The sequence below is a fragment of the Boleophthalmus pectinirostris genome, unplaced genomic scaffold, assembly GCF_026225935.1.
Source record: "Boleophthalmus pectinirostris isolate CB_2022bp ecotype Guang Dong unplaced genomic scaffold, ASM2622593v1 HiC_scaffold_12, whole genome shotgun sequence".
NCBI classification, from domain to species: domain Eukaryota; kingdom Metazoa; phylum Chordata; class Actinopteri; order Gobiiformes; family Gobiidae; genus Boleophthalmus; species Boleophthalmus pectinirostris.
In genome coordinates, this window is record NW_026571018.1 from 19278683 (window position 1) to 19298967 (window position 20285).

Below are 20285 nucleotides of genomic sequence, written 5' to 3' on the forward strand. Positions count from 1 at the left end.
ATTAAATTAATTTTAAAGGGCTCATATTAAACTGTTTCATGATCTATGCTATAATGTTGTTTCCTCATTAAAAACAAACCCGGAGCTGTGTTTTGACACACCAATCTTGCATATTTAGGCTGCATTCTTGTCTCAAATGGAAAACACTTTTAGTTTTCATCATAAAACTATAACAGTAACTTAAAAATGCTACATTTTGCCATTGGGCAACGTCTGAATATAATTTCTGAAAAATTAAAAACCCTTGCTCATACATGTCCAGTAGACCATTGTGACATTTAAGTTTTTTGGGGATGAAGGACCCAAAAGACATTTCGTCTTCAATTGATGTCTGGTCTTTTGTCAGCCACTACAAAACTGATGTAACCACTTGTTCTCAGTGTTGAAAATGGAGCTACTTCAATTCATAGGGAGTGAGGTTTATTTCTTGCAGCCATATACTGATATTTGAGATTCAGCACTTTTATGATTTCTAGAAAAGAAAAGCCCAAGGCCTGTATTTCTCTGTTGCTGCAACTCTTCTCCCTTTGACTGGTGGCACCTGTCCTCAAGTACAGTAAAGATTTTGTTTGCTTCTTGTCACTATTGGGGGTTTTACAAATCTGTCACAACAATGAAATTAATCCTTTAATTCATTTATAAAAGCATACTTTTTACCACATCAAAAGCTTTGGCCAATTAAGTCGCATCTGGAAAGCTAATTAACACTTTTTTTCATTAAGGTAACTTTTGCATAGGCTAGTCTGTTTTATTTGACATAACTGAATAGCACCAACACAATAGACTACATCATGTTACGAGAATACATATGATGTATTCTCTGTTTATCTACATTACATATCTCTAGAATGTGAGTGAAGTCCCTTTAGAGCTTTGTCACCTATTTTTTTCCTTTTCCCATCACTGAGACATTACAGGCACCAGGAAAGGAGTAAACTGTTACACTGTTAATAGCCCATTATGAGCTGACACAAGTCACAGGAATAGGCTTGGCCAATTCACGCAGACAATGATAGCACAACAAATGAAAAGGAGTAACAGGAGAACATTAAAATAAAAGGAGGTGCAGACAAAAAGTCTCAAGCAAGCTCAGTTTCTCATTTTCCTACTGAATCACACTGGGACAATGAGCAATGTGAAATGCAATAGTCAAATGCATTTTTCAAGCATAGGTATAAGGTATGTATTTTACATAACTTGTGTAAAATCACCGTATAGAGCCTGTGAATTTAAAGCAAGATTGTTACTTAAGAAATATCCTTAAGCTATAAAGCTATCAAATGTTAACTTGACACAAATATAGTAGTAAGACATCCTAGCACCTTTGTCATGGACAATTAGTTTAAATGGGTCATGAAGACAGGACAGTATTCTGTGTCCGAGGTGGAGAAAGAGGCTTATAAGCACACTTTGGCATGTTCCACATTCAAAAATAAAAGCTGTATTTTAATACGTAATAATATAATTATATAGGCTGGTATGTTCCACAGTATGCCATTAAATGTTTGCATTTCCATGGAAACAAGCAGGTGATGCTACCTGTTGAAACGTGACTCCGCTCAAGGTATGAATAGTCTGCGTGATTTTCCGAGGTATTTTAAGAAATAAAACACCAGCAATTGAATAAATGTGAGATAGATAACTAATGCCATACTGTAGAGTGGAGCAAAGGAGACAAGCAGCAGATTCTCCACCAGAAATGTTACATAGTCTGCCTTTAACATATTTTAATTTTTCCATGCTAAACTTCTCGGTACTGACCTCTCATTTTATTAAGAAACTTGAGCTGGATTATTGCCAATCTAACACGTTTTGAGATAGCTGCCACTTAGCATCGTTCATGACTTTAACCACTAGTGGTCGCACATTTCAAGCAATGTGGGACGGGTACGGGTCGTCCTGTGCATCTCTCACAGCAAAAGCAGAAAAACATAAATGAATACACTATAAAACGCTGAATATAATCTTACGTGGGTACATTTTGGTGGATTTTTTGTGGATTACATGCTACTAAATACACATTACAATGGCATTTGTGTGTTTTAATGTAGTCAAAGGCTACTCTGTCTCATTCTCGTCATGTCCTACAGCACGTGAAAGCAGCACGGCTGTGTATGTGGAGTAGCGTGTCTGTGAATGTGTCACAGCCTAACATAAACAAACCCCCAAAGGCTCCGAAAACCCTCAGCTCTCTACTGTACAACAGCAAGTGTGTGCAAACTTTATAAACGTATCGCAAAGATTCAACGGCGCTACGCGAAGAGTGACCGGATAGTTGGGCTTTCTCTGCTCATAAACATGACTTTGTTACACACGAGGAAACTTGCAAGGTAAGCTAGCCTTTGCTAAATGGTCAACATTGCTATTACATAAGTCAGATAATAATGCTTTTTACTAACTATACGCTAACTGTTTCGAACAGAAATGTGTCTTTTTAACCTCCGCTACATTGTTATAAGGTCACCCATGTTAATTAATTAGCTATTGGACGGACGCTTCTTTGTAATATGACACCATAGCCTACCCAGTGCACAGAACTATAATCCATGGGGCAGACCTCCCACATGGGATGCTATGGCCAAGGATGCTGTTAGCTAACTAAATTAAGTGTTTTTGTTTGGCGTCTGGCGTTCAACCTGTTGCATTCATAGAACAGAACATTATACACAACAGTACCTATGGTTTCTTCATTTTAAGGCTCTCAAATGTACACCAGTATGCCAAATACCCATAATTTTAACATTAACAACATGTTAAAGTTGACATTGTCCATTTAGTTCATCTTTATACTGTCATTTTTACTACCTTCATAAGCACTTCCAGTTTCTAATTTGTGTCCTATCTCATTCTTAATCCTTCCAGTAACCCTGACTCCACCTGACTGCATGCTGCATGTGTGTTCTGGTCATCCATCACCTGCACTCATCTCTATAAAGATCTTTATTTCTTACTTTAAATGTTGTTCTGTGTGGCATTATGAAGAACAAAAGAGATAACCCTCAAATGCTGTCTTGTAACAATCCATACCAGGACCACTATGGGAGAGAGTTGAGTAAGCTTCAGGCTGCATTGAAGGCTGAGGAACTCCTATCACAGCAGATTCACCAAAACCTCAGATTGGATCTACAACACCTCCGTGAAGAAGCAGAGAAGCGACTGCACATTGCCCTGTTAGAATTTATGTCTAAACGTGTGTGCCAAATAGAAAGATCTTGCATTAAACCCGGACGAAGAGAGAAACACCACTTTAAAAGTAACCAGGACCACCAAAATGTAACATGCACAAGACTAGAGCAGCTGCTGAAGATATATGACAAGATTAACCTTGAGACTGCATACTCTGAACTGCATCATAGGCAAGAATTAGACCTAGAAAAGGCACTGCTGCTTTGCCACGTGCTTGAAACTAATGACAAATTGTTATCACAAAGGCAAGGACATCCCAGTGATAGTGGAATAATCAAGCAGATTTTAACAAAGATTCAAGACATTGGCCAATTAAAGAGACATGTAACTTATTCCAGAGTTAAGACAACAGAACTCTATTTTAGATCAGTCAAGAAGAGAACAGAGCAGAGACGTCTGCGGCACTATCCAGGGGGTGCCTCCATTACAGAGAGAGGCACCTGTCCAAGAAATGATCTGAAAATTTGTCAGCTGGGCGACGCTCCCCATGTTGACGGGAGGAACTCAGCCTTTCACAGCACTGAATCCTCGGGGTCAGACAGGTCACTGCCCTCCCAATGTGCGGAAACAAACATGGAGGTGAGTTGTTTTACTTTGTTATAAAAAGCTACTACTAATTATTGTTTTATAATGCGATGTCATGACTTGGGAGTCCCTGGGAGTCGATGTTTTTTTTCACAGTTAACACATATTGGCATACATAATATATATGTAAATTACATATGCATATTTACATACACTATAAATATGTGTCTTTATGGGATTAGAATTTAAAATAGTGGAAAAAAAATAAGAGTGAATTGACTTTAAGCCGCTACTTTTCTCTCTCATTTTGAACCCTCCATAGAAAGCATTGCTGTCTGTGTGGTTAACATGAAGTTGCAGTGTTAGTGAGTGATGTTGTCTGCGCACTCAAACAATTTATTGCCGTGTAATAAAATAAGTTATGATGCTAAATTAACATTAGTGAGGGGTGTATGTCTTACCTGTATGCATTAAATGCAGGTGAGTGCGTAAATGACAAGAAGAAACGTCTCAAACTTCAGTAGCCGGACATTCACTCATACCTGATTGATAAAACTAGCCCCGTCTAGACTCTGAAATCTGCTGAAATCATCTACGAGACACATGATACAGACAGTACAGCGGCCTTTTTTGTAGGAGACATGCGCAGTAGAGCCCAGGGAGAGGCTGGGGTGCAAGAGCATAACAAACAGGTGGAAAGAGATGATGAGCCAAGGAAGATGCTATTTTGATTGTGTTTTGAACAGTTATTTTGTGCTTCATGCATACATCCTCCTCATGTAAAACACATGAAGAAATGCAGAAATGCAAATGAAACAGCTTTTAAATTAAAGGCAATTGACCTGGCTGTCGCAGAAGGAGAGCTGCTGTATGTGAGGTCGGCATCAGTGAGTCGATGGTGAGATTTTGGTGATGGCAGCTTGATGAACTGACTCAACGCAAAAGGACGACAAAAGCTTTCAGAGGCGATAAAAGCAGATGGCCTGAACTTGATAACGTTCTTGAAGATGTGGCTTTTATTAGTAGTTTGGAAATTACGGTAAATAGTGTTACTTTCTTTGCATAATTTGTACACAAGTAATTCAAAGTGCTTGACGGAACAAGAAAGACTTTAAAATTAGAATACAAACAAATCAAAACATAAATGTTCACCATAAAATTAGCATTGAAAGAGAAAAGAGAAGAGTGTGGAATAAAAACCTTTCAGACATATATGCACAGTTTAGTTTTATTATATTTTTTCAGCTATTTTTCCTAATTACTCATCCATTGTCCTTCAGAGTCAGTTTGTCTGTTGTAACCAAATTTACAAACCCTCTGGTGTCTACTCATGACACTTTGTCAATATCACTTAACTGAGATTGACGGTGATGGAGCTATCAGCAAGCCATATGTCTTTGTGACAGGGTTAAAAATGCCTCGAAATATACTACTCTGTGCTCATATTACATCCAAACAAATACATTTATTAATTGCAACTTGTACTTACTGTTGCTGCACCCCATGGGCAAGACACCTTTCCCACCACTTACTAATGTTTTAGTTGAGTGATTACATAAAGAATTATTGTATGGTTGAAGTGGCCATTGGCGCGATTGGAAGATATTTTTCTTGTGGCTGATGTGGCTGCAGTATTATCTTATAACCAGTAAGTGTGACTGGGGTATAAATGTTGAAGGGAGCTATAAAAATCCAAGACACACTAAAAGAAAAAAAAGGCTCTCAGTAAATATACCGTGTACAACATGCTGTCAAACACTCTCTAGTCTGTAGCCATAAAACACAAGAAAGAACCAGCATACTTGTTCCTCTGTCTGCCCCGTGCACCTTTCTCTGTTGCACTGTGGACAGCCTCTTTAGCAATCAATAGGGAGCCTTCATCATTCCAGCGTCATCTCCATGGAAACGAGCTCCAGTGGCAGCAATGATTGGGTCCCCGCTCACAGGCTGCCTTTTTGTGATAGGGCGGCGGAAATGGTCCTCCCTGCCCCCCTCCTCATTGCAACAACACGCACCATCTTGCTCACACATTTTTCGTTCTATTTTTTCACCTTTATGGTTTTGGAAGCTCTGTAGGACCAAGCTGTAAATCTACTTCGAAGCGCTACATTTTGGGCTTTTTCTGGAACATCGAACATCCAAGATAGAAGAGACATCTCCAGCTGAGGACTTGACATGCCACCCACATCCACTGCTTCCTGAGCGAAAGGCTACTGGAGACCTGTTAGTCTGATCCTTCTACCAAGCACGCCTCCTCTTGTTTGCTATTTCACCATGGCCTGTACTTTTTAGTCTCATTTGGCAGACATTTTTAGGAGAGCTTTTGGGAAACTATATGAAAATGGGCTATGAAGAACACTAGTCTTGTCATCCAGGAGTCGAAAATGACCCGAAACTGATCTGATTTCCATGCATTTTATACTAATCAGAGAATGCTGATTAAAGCTTATGGAAAGGTGACAACATTAATGTCACTTTCTGAAGCCGAAGATGGAAAAACGTAACATCCCTTTTGAGCTGTTTCAATTTCACTTTCATCTTGGCATAGATACAGAGACAGCAGTTGTTACATTGACTCTGATTCTGATTGCATGATTTTATAAAGGAGCCCTACTTTACCCAGTTCACTTCTGACTGTGCCATTTTTAGGCAATTTGCTGTCACGGAAATGAAGTCACTTTGCTCAGACACTCCTGAACCTCTGCAGAGGATGAAGACTACGTATTTTTAGATTGATCTTTGTGACTCTACAAATAATAATGTAATGATGGCTTGGTCCGTACCTCTGGTGGTCATACTGATCCCTGATTTAAGTTTGATCTGATCTTAGAAGCAGTAATGTATGACTGTACCTGAACGGTGGGAGCCTGAAGTGGCGCACACAAAAATGGATGTTTGTAAAGAGGCAAAAGCTTTGGGACTTCAGCCGAATGTGGTGAATTCAGATGGGAACAGTAGTGAGCCCCACAGTGAGGACAAGCCAGCCCTAGCCACATCCATGCTGGGGAAGAGACACCACTCACTCTACGCAAATCTCAATGGTTACGAAGGGGAAGCCATGCGAAAGGTAACTTTGAGAATTTATACTAAATGTGTAGTCATCATTTTATGTATTATCCTTTCCACAACACAGAATTAGCTTACCAAACATGATGGCATCATACTGATCAGAAGATGAGAAGAGTTACTTTATAAGAGTACTTTATAGGCTTAATATTGTTCATCCACAGTGACCCTTCTTGACTGTTTTTGCTAAATACTTAACAATGACACTGTAAATGCTCCTCATGTTTCCAAAATATGTTATGAGTGGACGTTAAACAGGTCGGTGCTTTCCAACCTTTTTCCTCGAATGCACCCTCCCTGTTCAGAAACCTTGGCCAAAACAAATGCATCATTGTAACCAAAGGAGGTACGTGTGTATTTAGACAACTGAGCAACCAAGCATATTTTGAATTACATCTACCAGACCAGACAAGGCTCTGGGGGTTCAGGACCCTCTACACCTTTCTTTGATATCTGCATGTTTCTGTTGTTGGTGTTTTAGTGTAACTTACATTTTACATAGTAAAATGGAGGAATATGTATTTGTTGTTTTTTTTTGTTGTTGTTGTTTTTTGTTTTTTTTTATGAGAACGGTGCACAAAAAACATTAATCTCAGAGAGAAAAGATGCTCTGTGCCAGATTTAGCTACAAGCTACTTCCCATCTGCAGTCCTTGGGCAGGTACAAAAATGCATTAAAGAATCTATTTACAGTAGATTAACTCTAACAACAATATTTCATCTGTTTCATACACATTGTGCTGTCAGTGCATGTTGAGTTACCGTCCATGTGATCCATAGTGGCTCCTGCAGATCGCAGTTGCAAAATACAGATCTGAATTTATTCCAGCTAAGTCCAATCAAGCTCAGTACATTTATCTCTTTTGCATTTGGACTATCTGACCAGCTGTACGTCATGTGCAGTCTATATTGGTCTGTCAAACTATATTCGCCCAGCTAACACAGTTGTCAGCGTCTGTCATTTTGTGAATGTTTTATCTCCTAAAGGCTTTTAACATATTTCACAGTTAGTGTGCTCTGCTATGCTCAAAACACCTGTCTTCAAAGCATATTGCCCTTACTACACTGTAGTATAGATTATAGTTTAGATATGAATTTCTAACTTCAGTTTAAAAGTGATGATGGCAGAGTTTATCTCAGTTATACATCAAGTTTTGATCCTAGAATACATATTATGGTATTTAGAACATGCCTATTTCGAGCCACATGCACACATGTGCTGTGTCTCTTCTTACTGGCTCTCTTTGTTGTGCCTCTTGAATTATTGATACTGTGGTATGGATGTAATCTCTGGGGTATTTTTGTGGGTAGTTCAACCCAGACACGTCTGTCTCCCTGTCTGTGGGCTTTGTGTCCCATTGGGACAGAGCAACAAGATCAATTTATGTAAGAATGAATTTTAATTTAACATAATCTCAGATACTTTTAATTTAACTGGGTTGTAACACTGTTCAAGTAATCAAATATGACCATGTCACAAAGACCATAATATTTCTCCTCACCAGGCTGTATTGGCTGAGCTGGTGAGTTTTATATCCGGATTAGTTGTGTTTTCTACAACAATAATTGCCTTGGGCGTTGGTCATTGTATGAGTCTTTTAATGTCAACAAAGGTCACTGGGGCGTTCTATTATTTACTACGAGTAGGACATTTATGAATAATGGCTTGAAAAAAGACATTGTCTCATCTGTGCAAGTTGTTATCCTTTTGTGCCCACTTCTGCTGGAGAGTGATTTAAATTTATGTGCTAATTCTCTGCTCCAGAAACTGGAGTTTTCATCATGGGAATCTCCAGGTCATTGGACCAGTTTAACAGTTCAGTGATGAAAGTGGAAAAGAGAATTCTTGCTTCAACGGTTGGCTGCATTTTTCCAATTAATTGTATGCACCTCAGTGTCTGTCCAGTGCTGGCTATAAGGCCACTTTAGGTCAGGTTTTTTGAATTAGTACAATAGCTCAATTCCATATCTGTCTTCTTCTAATACATCTTATCATTTCTACTGTTTACTTTTTGTCACCAGATGCAAGTTTTAAGACACGCAGTGGGGATTCTGTGACAAATAGATTAAAAATGTGATGCTTTGTACTATTAAGTGCTCCTGATATATTTATAAGGGACTTTCTGAAACACAGGAGACCTCTAACCAGCTTACCCAGCAGATGCCACATTTTAGTTTTTATTTTACAAACTTGTCCAGAGGGGCAGGGCTGATTGGAGTGGGGGGCACATATAGTCTCTTGGGGAGAGGATGAGTCTGGGGGGTGTCTGTTGAGCCTTTGTTCTGTGTTGCTGTAGAAGAACCCCTAATCTGTCATCTGCACACAGCCGCATGAGTTGATGAGTCCCGATAGATACTGGAGGGGGTTCAGAGGACACAGAGGAGGCCTAACTCATGACTTATATATGAGGAAAGGACTGCAGTTAATAACACACTGGACCCAACTGGTTAGCAGCTTGATAGACCTTTCTCAAGAACAATTCCCTGTTTCAGCACTTGATATTGTTCTCCCTACAAGATAAATTAACTGTTTCTGCATTCAAGATTAAATCTCATTAGAAAGCCCAGTCCTGTTAGAAATAGAAGTCCAATTGTCTCAGATAGGACTCTGCTATTAATCAAATTTTGATTGAATAAAGATTTGGTCATTTCTAATCTTCAGTGATCGGCTTGGGTCTTTTTAATCAAAAGGCCAGTAACTAGTCTGTAAAAGCACATAGTTTAAACTTTTAGAGTAGTTCAGATTTAGGAGGGAGAATATGACGGTTATTTTGTGTTATGCAGTAATGATTACAGATCTGAATAGTTTTGCTTATTTATCAGGGACAATGCAATGCAGGTAATATGCTTCTGCCAGGTTATAGCAAAATAGCTCATTTCCACCTGCAGTTCCTGAACATGTTTATGTGAAGTTCAGGAAATAATATTGGAAGTGTTTTTTAATAATACAAAATAAAATCATAATGGGAATCGGGATTGATCAATATGGCAATTAAAATGATTTGTTGTTTTTGTTATATCACTCAACTGTAGACTCAACATCATGTAGACACAACAGCTCTGCCCATATGAAAGAGCTGAGAGAGCAGGCCTTTCTCTTTTTTATTATAACCAGGGGCAGAATTGGCCTGGAATAATTAAGGCCCTCTATCAGAATCAGCAGTTTGCCCCTCTATGTTCAACACCTCAGTAGCCAGCAGCACGTCAGAGCAAGACAGTGCTAAACAATCATACTTTTCAATGAATGACTACAAGCCTTTAGCCTTTAAGGTCTGAGGCATAATTACAACCCTGCAGAATATTGATACACAAGCTAATGGTAGCATAGCCATGGAAAGCCCCCTCACTTGAATCACTGTCCCAGCATGTATGGAGAAAATAAAGTCAGTGTGTGTATCATATAGCGGAAGGCAATATCCTATCAAAAAAAAAAAAAAAAAAAAAGTGGGATTGTGGGAGGTGGTTGTTGTTGTGTTTTTGTTTTGTTTTGGGTTTTTTTTGTTTTTTTTTGGCTATTTTTGTATAATTTCAAAAATTTTACAAAAAAAAAGATAATATCACAATTGTTGTTCTGAGAATATGCAAAATATCAAGAATATAAAGTCTGTCTATAAATGAGCAATAGAAAATGACTGCAAAAAGAGCTGTGTAAAAATATAATGAACCTAATCTGGTGCAATTAAAGTGATATTGTGGTTAGTTTTATGTTTTGTGAGATAACTGATCATAAGCCAAAGCTTTTACTGGCACACTTTAACACATTCTTGATGCAATAATAAAATATACTGATCGACATAATGCAAAAAATTCAGATTCATTCATTTTTTCCATTATTGCCCACCCCTAGTATCATATATTATAGCCATACTGTATCCATCATGTCCAAACAATGGCATTAGAGATGTGCATGTCTTTGTTTATGTCTAGCAGTTCCTTTGAGGCCTGTTGGAGGGTCTAGCTGTCAGATAGCTGATGCTGGTGATTTTAAACCCGTGAACCATCAGGATAATTTGTTAGTGTTATTAGAAGTGGTGCTTGTTGTTTATTTTCTATTCTGATTAGTTTTCCTGTGGGACTCTTGACAAAGCAACTGGCCCAGATAATTAAGAATTAACTTACACACCTCCATTATTATCAGTGCTTTGTCTTGTCTGTGTCAGCTGGTTTGTTGTGCCCCCTGTGCATCCTCCTTATGCACCTCTCCCTTCTCTTCATATACTCTATGATTAAACACCTTTAGGTCTGCTGATGTGGCAACAATGTACAAGGGCGGGTACAAATGTGGGTCCTTTTAAGCACCTGCTCTGTCAGCTTTGGTTTCCTTTAGTTATAGTATTAATCTCAAGGTTTTATAATCTCAAGGTTTTATATTGTGAAGATTAAGAGAGAGAAAAGAGAAGCCAAGGCAGTCTTTATGTATTAAGATCTTAGCAATCCTTTATTTGACTGGGCTAAAACATTGTTCTAATACATATTAAGATTTTAGTAGTGGCCCACAACAGGGTGTAGTTTGTCATTCTCCTCTTCTTATTTTATAATCAGGAGATGTGTGATACTTGGGTGTGGCGGAAGTGACATTACACATTGCATGAGAATGGCAAATTATATACACAATATATGTTAATAGATATTTTGAATGAAAAAAGTGTAAACAGTAAGGGTAAACCATAGCCTGCTGGTTATAGATGTTCCAATTTTAATAACTTGGAAATACTCAGCTAAAAATTTAGAGATGAATAATATCTCTATGAAATAAGCTGTCTGAAATACTGACTGTGTCTGTGTTAACCAGCATACTGACACGACTCCACTATTAGAGCCATGACAGACGTTTGGTTTGAGACCCCCGGCCTCCAACTACCACCTTGCATCTGTTCAGCCCACTGAGCCAGTCTCATAAAAAAAAACAAAAAAAAACTACTGCTCTGTGCAAGGCTTGACTGAATACTGAAAACTGGACATTGCCTCCTGCAGCGCTGATTTTAGCAGCTCTGTCTCAAACTTAAAGGTGCATTGCGTTACTTTACTGGTGGAGGGTCTGTCACCTGCTTGTTGACATTAAACTGCTCTACCTTACATTTATTCAATAATAGGTGATTTACTTTCTTTACTTACGCTCAAAAATACCAATTAAAACAGGCATTCTTACTGTAACTGGGGTTGCCTCTCCACAAATCAGACTTGTAACTTGGTCTGGTTTGGTCTCTATGAAGATAGAAAGTTTTAATACCATACTGTGAAACATTCCAAGCAAAGCAATAACATCTCCATGGAGAAAAGTGTTAAACGGGCTCACCTCCAGAAAAAGTTACACAGTGCACTTGTAAGGAAGGTCAGCAGATTGACAATTTATGCCTGTGTATGTTCAGCACCTCAGTAGCCAGCAGCAGCTCCAGTCCAGGCTGCGCTAAACAACTGCACACTTTTTAATGAATGACTACAAGCCTTTAAGGTCTGAGGCATATTTATGACCCTGCAGAATATTACTAGAGAAGCTAATGGTAGCACAGCCGTGGAAAGCCCATTCACTTGAATCACTGTCCCAGGGCAGCAACAAGACGAATAAGCTCTAAAATGTATGGACGAAATATTGTACAGTGTTTTTATAATCGTACATGAAAGCTTTTGCAATTCTCCCCATACTGTATATTTTGTACCTTATTTTATTGCATTCCCTTATTTTTATATGTTTATGTTATCATAGTTTATATTATTATTCTTTAGTTTAATGTTGCATTCCCAAGCAAGTTAAAACTACAGACCCCAGCTTTTCATCATTACATTTCACTGTAGCAAACAGGATTTTCATGAATGGGTTTTATTTTTGAATAATAGCTATGTGACATTTTTTAACCCTACATGCATGAACCAGAATGTGAATTGTTTGAATAATTGCAAGAACAGAGAAGGGAATCGAGATGGGGATTACGTGATAACTAAACATTTGGGAGCACTCAAGCAAGCCTAAAACACAGGACAATACAGTCTTATTCATTATTTGGTTTATATTTTGTTTGTATTTACGGATGAAATTGCCAGTTTCAAATGTTATCAGGAAAACCATAAACCCACCCCATGCTTATATGTCTGTCCTTGTGTGGCTGTCTACTCTCTGCACGCAAGTATTAGTAGGTAGCAGCTGAAGACTTTGATATAAATCTTAAGATAAATTATGTCATGTTTTCAGGTGCTCAAATTATTTAGCAACTCATCCAATATATACTTCTTTTTTCTGGGTGTAACAAGTGGTAACCAAATATATGTAATATATATGATTTGAGGGCATTGACTGGAGGGAACAGTGCTGACATTACCCCCTTTCACAGTAACAGTACTCTTACATTTTCTGTAAATGTTGTAGTCCTATTGTAATTTTTTGTTTTTCTTTTACAATAATCTCTTTTGAAGTATAAAATGTCAACCCATATTTGGAACATTCTTGTGTTTCAGTTTCCCTTCAATTAGGTCACTTTCCTAAAAAAAACACTTAAGTGTTACCAAGAAGAAAAAAATCTGCTCTTAACCTAAACCCAACCATTGTTATTTCCAAATAATGATGCACATGGATACCAGGATTCTTATGTAATAACCACCTGACTCAAGTCTTAAGGCTACAGCCAAAAATGTTCAATATGGCAAAAGACCTTGTTTGCTTATTTCAATTTTTTTTAGAAAGACTCCTAACTACAGGGTTGAGTATGGATTTTCAGTACTCCTTGGGATATCACATGCTTTAAAACACAATTCTATTCACATTTACTTAAAATATGGATTTTTGTTGTAAAATAAGTGTTTTCATTGTGTATGCTTGTCTTCCAGAATGGCACTGACTACAACATCTTGGTTCGTCAGAACTCAGAGCTGTTGCGAGCACTTGATGCTCTGGAGAAGACTTGTGCGACACTGAGAGAGGAAAATGGTTTGCTGGTGAGACTAAAAATAAAAGTGTCTGAGTCTCGAGTGATGCTCATTAAGAAGTAGGCCAGGGTCTGTTTCTCTTTTTTGCTTTCCCTTCTTGTGATATGCACAAGTTTATACTGGTTTACTCAAGTGCATTACTCGATAAACCTTTGAATGAGATTTTACTTCTCGAAGTAACATACACCATAAATTTTGTAAAGTAATGTATTTCACGGTGTAATAGAACAACTAGTTAAAAAAAATAACACGGTCCCACAGTGTGTATGTTTCTAATTGACCAAAGCTTTATGTTGACAATATCACATTATTTAAACATTTGTGTTTCTTGCTCTGCGCCTTAAAATATTATTTAGATTTCTTATTGTGTTTTTCCTTTGAAAATCCTTTGTGCATTATTTAATGTTTTGTCCTTCAAATGACATTAACTGTAAATCAGATGTTTTGTCCAGGCAGTTTCTCTTACAGTTACTTGAACAGTAGTACCTACTAAATGTCTCTTTTTTACTTTTCTTAAACCAGTTTTTTGTACTTCTACTTAAATAATATTATGCACATTTTTCCCCACACAGATGTTTGCAGCTTTTACTAATCATTAACCTTTGGCATTGTGAGGCTTGTTTTAGCTGGAGGCATTTTAGGGTGATGCTGTTTGTTTTTGTGTTTAGCGGAAGAGCAGTGCCCCTGAGACTGAGGAGAAGGTCAGGAGGCTGAGGAGGAAGAACACAGAGCTGGCTGTTCTTGCTAAAAGACTGGAAGACCGAGCGAGGAAACTACAAGAGGCGAATCTCAGAGTGGTACCACTACTTATACACAGACATCAGAGTACTGCAGTGTTTTTACCCTTCCAGATATAACACAGAGACCTGGATTCATCTGTAATCCTGCTTGAAAAAAGATCAAAAGGATATTTTAAAAAAACACTTTTTATAATTAACACACACACACTCTTGCTATTTTTGCTACTTATTTTGAATTTATTACTGCCATTTATATTTTTGCTCTTAGCTATTATAATATATTGTAATGTGTGAGCTACTGTGTCCAAATAATTTCCCTTGTGGATAAATAAAGTTTGTCTAATTCTAGGTCTAAAAAACATTGTATTTTAATTTGTAGTAATCTATGCTGTATAAAGAAAGTTTTGCATATCCGTCTTCCCAATGGCCCTTTGAATTCAGTAGTGAAGACCTAATACAAAATAAAATGTCTTTCTTTACATTTTTCTAATCAGATAATAGGCTTTATAATAGCACACATGGAATTATTTAGTATATTTATAGTATATTTATATTTATAGTATATTTAGTTTACATGAGCTAACATCTATTAGAGGACATTTGACCGGTGGCTCTTTTGGCTTTTGAAAGGGTAAAGTCGCAACTTTTCTTTCTGTTCACTGACATGTGTTCATTGTGCACCTGTCAAGAATATTACTATAGCACAGCCCTGCCCCTCCCCTGTTTGTCCTCCTGTCACCTGAGGACAGGACAAGAGGTGGAAATGGTAATGAAAAAATGGATTGAAAAGAATTCATAAAATGTGTTTGTGTTTCCTGCAGGTGAATCCTCCCCTGATGAGGCCAGGGTCAGTGGAGCAGTACAAACGTGCCTTTGCCCGTCAAAGAGCCCGAGATCTGGCCCAACACGCGGATGTGCTGCTGTGTAAAGACAAGGAGATAGCCTCTCTGCAACAAGAGTGCAGGGACCTAGAGGCACAGCTAGGAACCACAAAGGTAAAATCTGTTAATATAACCGTGTAAGACCTTTCAGAGGAGGGAATTAATCATTTCACCACCGACCGAAACAAGAGAGCACAATAAAAACAAGGCCTTTCCTGTGGTGCACACCTGGTTCCTCCCTTGACACTGCTCTGATGCTGCAGGACACAGAGGAGGGACAATTTTGGGTCTTTCTCTCCTCAAACTGCCCTGACAAAGGATCTGCTGGCCCTAACTGACCAGTCCTCCTGGTAAACTACTCTGAAACCTTTGACAAAGACATAAAAGCAACTGAGAAGTACAGTGTAAATGTTACTGCAATAAAACTTGAATTTCCCTTGGGATCAATAAAGTATTTCTCTCTCTCTCTCTAACATTGTATACTCATTTGAAGAACTTCTCAGCATCTGACAGATGCTGTATAATTGAGTCCTCAAGCTTGCCATCTACTGGCCAGCATTAGTACTTATCCTCCTGCCTCTCCATGAGATTGCATTACCAAAGCTGCGTCACGGCTGAACATGACAGTGCAAGAGCAGGCGCCCTTTATAGTGAACTTAAATGAACTGCCAACATTATTAATCATCTTTCTGACATATCTGTGCATTGGTCTGTGAAAAGTGAATCACTGTTATGCAGATGCTTGGTGTTTAATTGTGTGAATGTGCTGTGTGCAGAGGTCCCCTGTTTCATGCGGGGAGATTGAAAAGCTGCTGAGAGAGTCCCAGAAAGAAGTGCTGCGGCTGCAAAGGCAACTGTCAGTTACATCTTGTAGGCAACAACACAGCCCAGTCCCACCTGATGACGCAGTGCAGTGTGGGGGCACTGAGAAACGAGACGAGGAAAAGAAGGTATGTTCTCTTTGGCCTTTAGACATTTTTTTTTTTAACTTTTTTTTTTAACACAACAATTTACATTATTATAAATAATACAGACCTATTTTATATTATGCATCTAGATTATGATTTGTTTTATATTGAAATTATATTCAGATTCAAATACAGTGCTTGTGAGCTAAAATGAGAGTGCCGATAGTGGTAATCTCTCGATTGTGGGACACTGTGAGTGTATGCACTGCACACCCAGAAAGGGGCCATGTTGTGTGAACTCTAATCCCCTCTAACAACAGAATGGTACAGTCCAGTAATCCTCTCTCTCTTGCTGTGGCAGCGGTGAGAGGGTTTTGGGTGGTAGGTAAGACTTCAGTCGCACTAAATACTTTTCTATGTCCTCCTGCATTGGATAAGTAGCAGGCCAGAGGGAGACTTGAGGCTGTTGCAGATTGCACCAGAGGGGTAGGTTGTCTTTAATAGTTTCGTGTGTGTATTTGTCTGTGTCACGGGCAGCACTGGTCTGCTTTGGCTAGCCTTGTATGTGCAGAATAGATGTGGAAGGTCCTGTGCACACCCAAAGTTGAGACACTACGTCCTCACATTTCAGCAGTGACAACAGCCTTTTCTTTTTAAATCAAAATTTTATTTATTATGCATAACTATTCTTTTATGTATGTTACTGATATACAGTTACAGCTATCTGATATATTTTCAATCTATTTTTAAAAAAATACTTACAAACTCCTGTGATTTCCTTGTTTTAGCACTGAACAGTTAGCTATAGCTCATAGCGAGAGCAGCCTGTTTTGTAACAGTTTTTTTTTTTTCAGATTTCCAGAAGGTTTTGGTCAGTCTGATTTAGTGGCAATGGCAGCAGAGCTTTTGATTCCTGGGCATTGATATGCTCTGTATTAAAAAGAAAATCAAGGGGCGGGCCAATCCATTAAGGTGCTTTTAAAAGAAGTGATCCAGTTACCCGTTTCAGTAGTCTGTAGGGATTACACCAATGTGCTTACGGCATTCAGGGCCTGCTGAATGGAATCTGACTCTGGTTTATGCATGTGCCCGGGCCGTATCATTCGTCTATGTACCTTTACATCAAATATGCTAATCATAACATCACAAGCTAAACATTTTCTGTTCATTTTATTTGAAGGATGTCTGCGAGCACCTTTTGCCATTCACTGCGCTGACCGTCAGTATTTCCATAGCAGTTTGTCTCCACTGATGCACGGTTTGTGCGATGTGTCCAACAGAGATTTCTTGTTCAAAATTATCCAGATGTTACTAGGATTTAAGTGTTGATTTCAGCTCTCACTTCTCTGTTTTGGTATTTATACTTTTTTTTTTTTTTTAAAGCTAATGCATTACTAATGCATTACTAAACCTAATGTGATCTTGATAGTGCAAGACTTTATATTGTAACTAAGCTTTGATTTTATATTAAAAAATCACAACTAAATATATATTTGAAACAGCAAGGTTGTCACATTTTAAGTCTTTTTTATTATTATTAGCTTATATATTCTTCTGAATAATTGTAGTTGGGATATCAAACAACATGTCAGGTCATCAAAAAATAGTTCAGTTGTGTGTTTAAGAATAACAAATATACAATAAAAATAAAATGTTTTCAGAACAATAGTATTTTTAATTAATGATAAAAATGTTTTATAAAGCTAATATTTCCCCTAAATGCCCCAAGATGGATGGATGTATACACAGCTTATATACATATATATCTATCTATATCTATATCTATCTCTCTCTCTCTCTCTCTCTCTCTCTCTCTCTCTCTCTCTCTCTCTCTCTCTCTCTCTCTCTCTCTCTCTCTCTCTCTCTCTCTCTCTCTCTCTCTCTCTCTCTCTCTCTCTCTCTCTCTCTCTCTCTCTCTCTCTCTCTCTATATCTATATATATATATATATATATATATATATATATATATATATATATATATATATATATATATATATGTATATATGTATGTGTGTGTGTGTGTGTGTGTGTGTATATATATATATATACACATAATATATGGATATATACAGATACTTTATTGATCCCAAAGGAAATTCAAAGTTCGACAGCAGCAACATGGAAACAAAAATAGTAACATGGACAAGATTTTTAAAGTTAGCAGTCCATCCTCTTGTATTCATTAGCTATAGGGATGTGTTGTACAGACATATGACATGTTGGGCTTCCAGAGTGGAGCTGGACAGGGACAAGAGCCTGTCCCAAAACTCCTCTTCTGTTCTGTGTTCGCTGATGGTGCAGTGCAAAAACAATTCTGTACGCCACTGTTACTTTGAACACAACTTGATTAGGTGTGTAAACACTCAACCATTTGAAATCATTCTAATGGTCTACAGCCCAGTCTACGGCAGCCCTGTTAGTCCTCATTGCACTGAATAAATGAGCCATGTTAGTTATGAGTTATGTAGTTATGTAATATTCTCTCCTGTGGCTCCTCTGCCAAACCATGTCAGAATTATATCACTCCATGCTTAATACCTGATAATACTTACTTGAAGCTCATCATTGTAAAGGGTTGCTCTTTATGGCTGTGGTTGTTGCTGATTAGTTGACAGTAACAATTATAAACCTGGGCCCAATCTCATATTATATCTTCTTAGATTCTATTGAGTGTGTGGCCCACAAGGAGGAGCTCATGGCCCTCGTTTGGGCCCCAGCTCTATGAGTCACTGTTATATATACATTTTGTTGAAGTTAGATCACTATGGTTCCTAAATACAGTAGTAGTAGTAGTAGTTCCTAAATACAGCAGTAGTAGTAGTAGTAGTAGTAGTAGTAGTAGTAGTAGTAGTAGTAGTAGTAGTAGTAGTAGTAGTAGTAGTAGTAGTAGTAGTAGTAGTAGTAGTAGTTGTAGTAGTGTAGTAGTTGTAGTAGTTGTAGTTGTAGTTGTAGTTGTAGTTGTAGTTGTAGTTTTCTGTCATTTCCTTGCCCTTTACTAATGTATATGCTCTCGTCTAACTTTATGGTGGAGGCATTTCTCCTGCATGATTCTAAGGATATAGAATTGTTAAAATAGTTAAAACCATACTTTGAAACAATCTCTATGTAGATACTTACGTTTTACACTATACTGTGGATGATTATAGCCAAAGAAACAACATTTCCATTTAGACAAACAGGTGGAGACCCTCGTCTAGGCCAAATATGAGTCAGGTTTGTGGGAAGGCAAGCAAGTATTGCATATTTTCTGTGAAGGAAAACATGTTTTCATTGCTGCCATTCCCCAGCCCTTGTGCACCATGTACATATATTGTTAATACTATAGGTTTATATTTTTTTTATTTAATTTTGTGTGAGAAGAGAATACTCAAAGCTAATCGTGGTGATCTTCTCAGACCACCATTGAAAACATGAACATGTACCTTTTTAGCGTCCTATCTGTATGCAGAGATCTTTTACTAAGGCCAGTGGAATTAGTGCCTCCTGCTGGCCCTGTCACCACTACTGACACTGTCTGGCCTCCCCTCCAAAAGCTAAACCAAGGGATAGCCTTATTTAACTTGGGAGATATTGCACTGATTTCATATTCAGCAGTGCACTGAACAATATGGTAATGTTTTAAAAAAAACAAAAAAACTCAGAAAATATTGTAATCCTCACTCACCTTTTTATTTGACGTTTCTTCTGTAATATGGTGTTGCCCTCCTACAGTCTATACACTGGTGTTAGAGTACAGTTAACCTGATGTTTACTTTTGCGTGCCTGCATGCATTGCCAAATTACTGTGAACAGTGTGTCATAACCAGATACAGATAATTTTTCAAGGGAATGAAAGGTGTAGCAGAGATTCCCTGTGCTGCACGTGGCTGAGCACCTCTGATCTTGTTATTGGGTCAGGGCCTTGGCTTCACTAGCACACTTCTACTCTGAGCATAAGTAGGTTTGCTCTAAAATTAGAAGCTGATTCCCGACTCTTAACCCTTAACCAGCTCTCCCACCTCAATGTCTTTAACAAATTATTCTATTTTCAAATATGTGTATTAGGTGTCAGCACACTGTAG

At 38.1% G+C, this 20285-nt stretch overlaps 1 protein-coding gene across 4 annotated transcripts in view; it reads left to right on the plus strand.

Moving 5' to 3' along the window:
• The first annotated feature begins 2096 nt into the window (after nt 1-2096).
• The window catches only part of LOC110165066 (RIMS-binding protein 2), a 35154-nt gene continuing 16965 nt past the window's right edge, over nt 2097-20285 (plus strand). For 3 of the 4 annotated variants that reach the window (XM_055148368.1, XM_055148369.1, XM_055148370.1), the window contains exons 1-6: nt 2097-2330; nt 2863-3765; nt 13596-13703; nt 14363-14491; nt 15256-15429; nt 16092-16265. In XM_055148368.1, coding sequence (XP_055004343.1) covers nt 2977-3765; nt 13596-13703; nt 14363-14491; nt 15256-15429; nt 16092-16265 — 1374 coding nt within the window. In that variant the 5' untranslated portion in view covers nt 2097-2330; nt 2863-2976. Of the gene's footprint in view, nt 2331-2862; nt 3766-6528; nt 6779-13595; nt 13704-14362; nt 14492-15255; nt 15430-16091; nt 16266-20285 lie in introns of those variants that run through there. The other variant, XM_055148371.1, reaches the window with a different exon arrangement.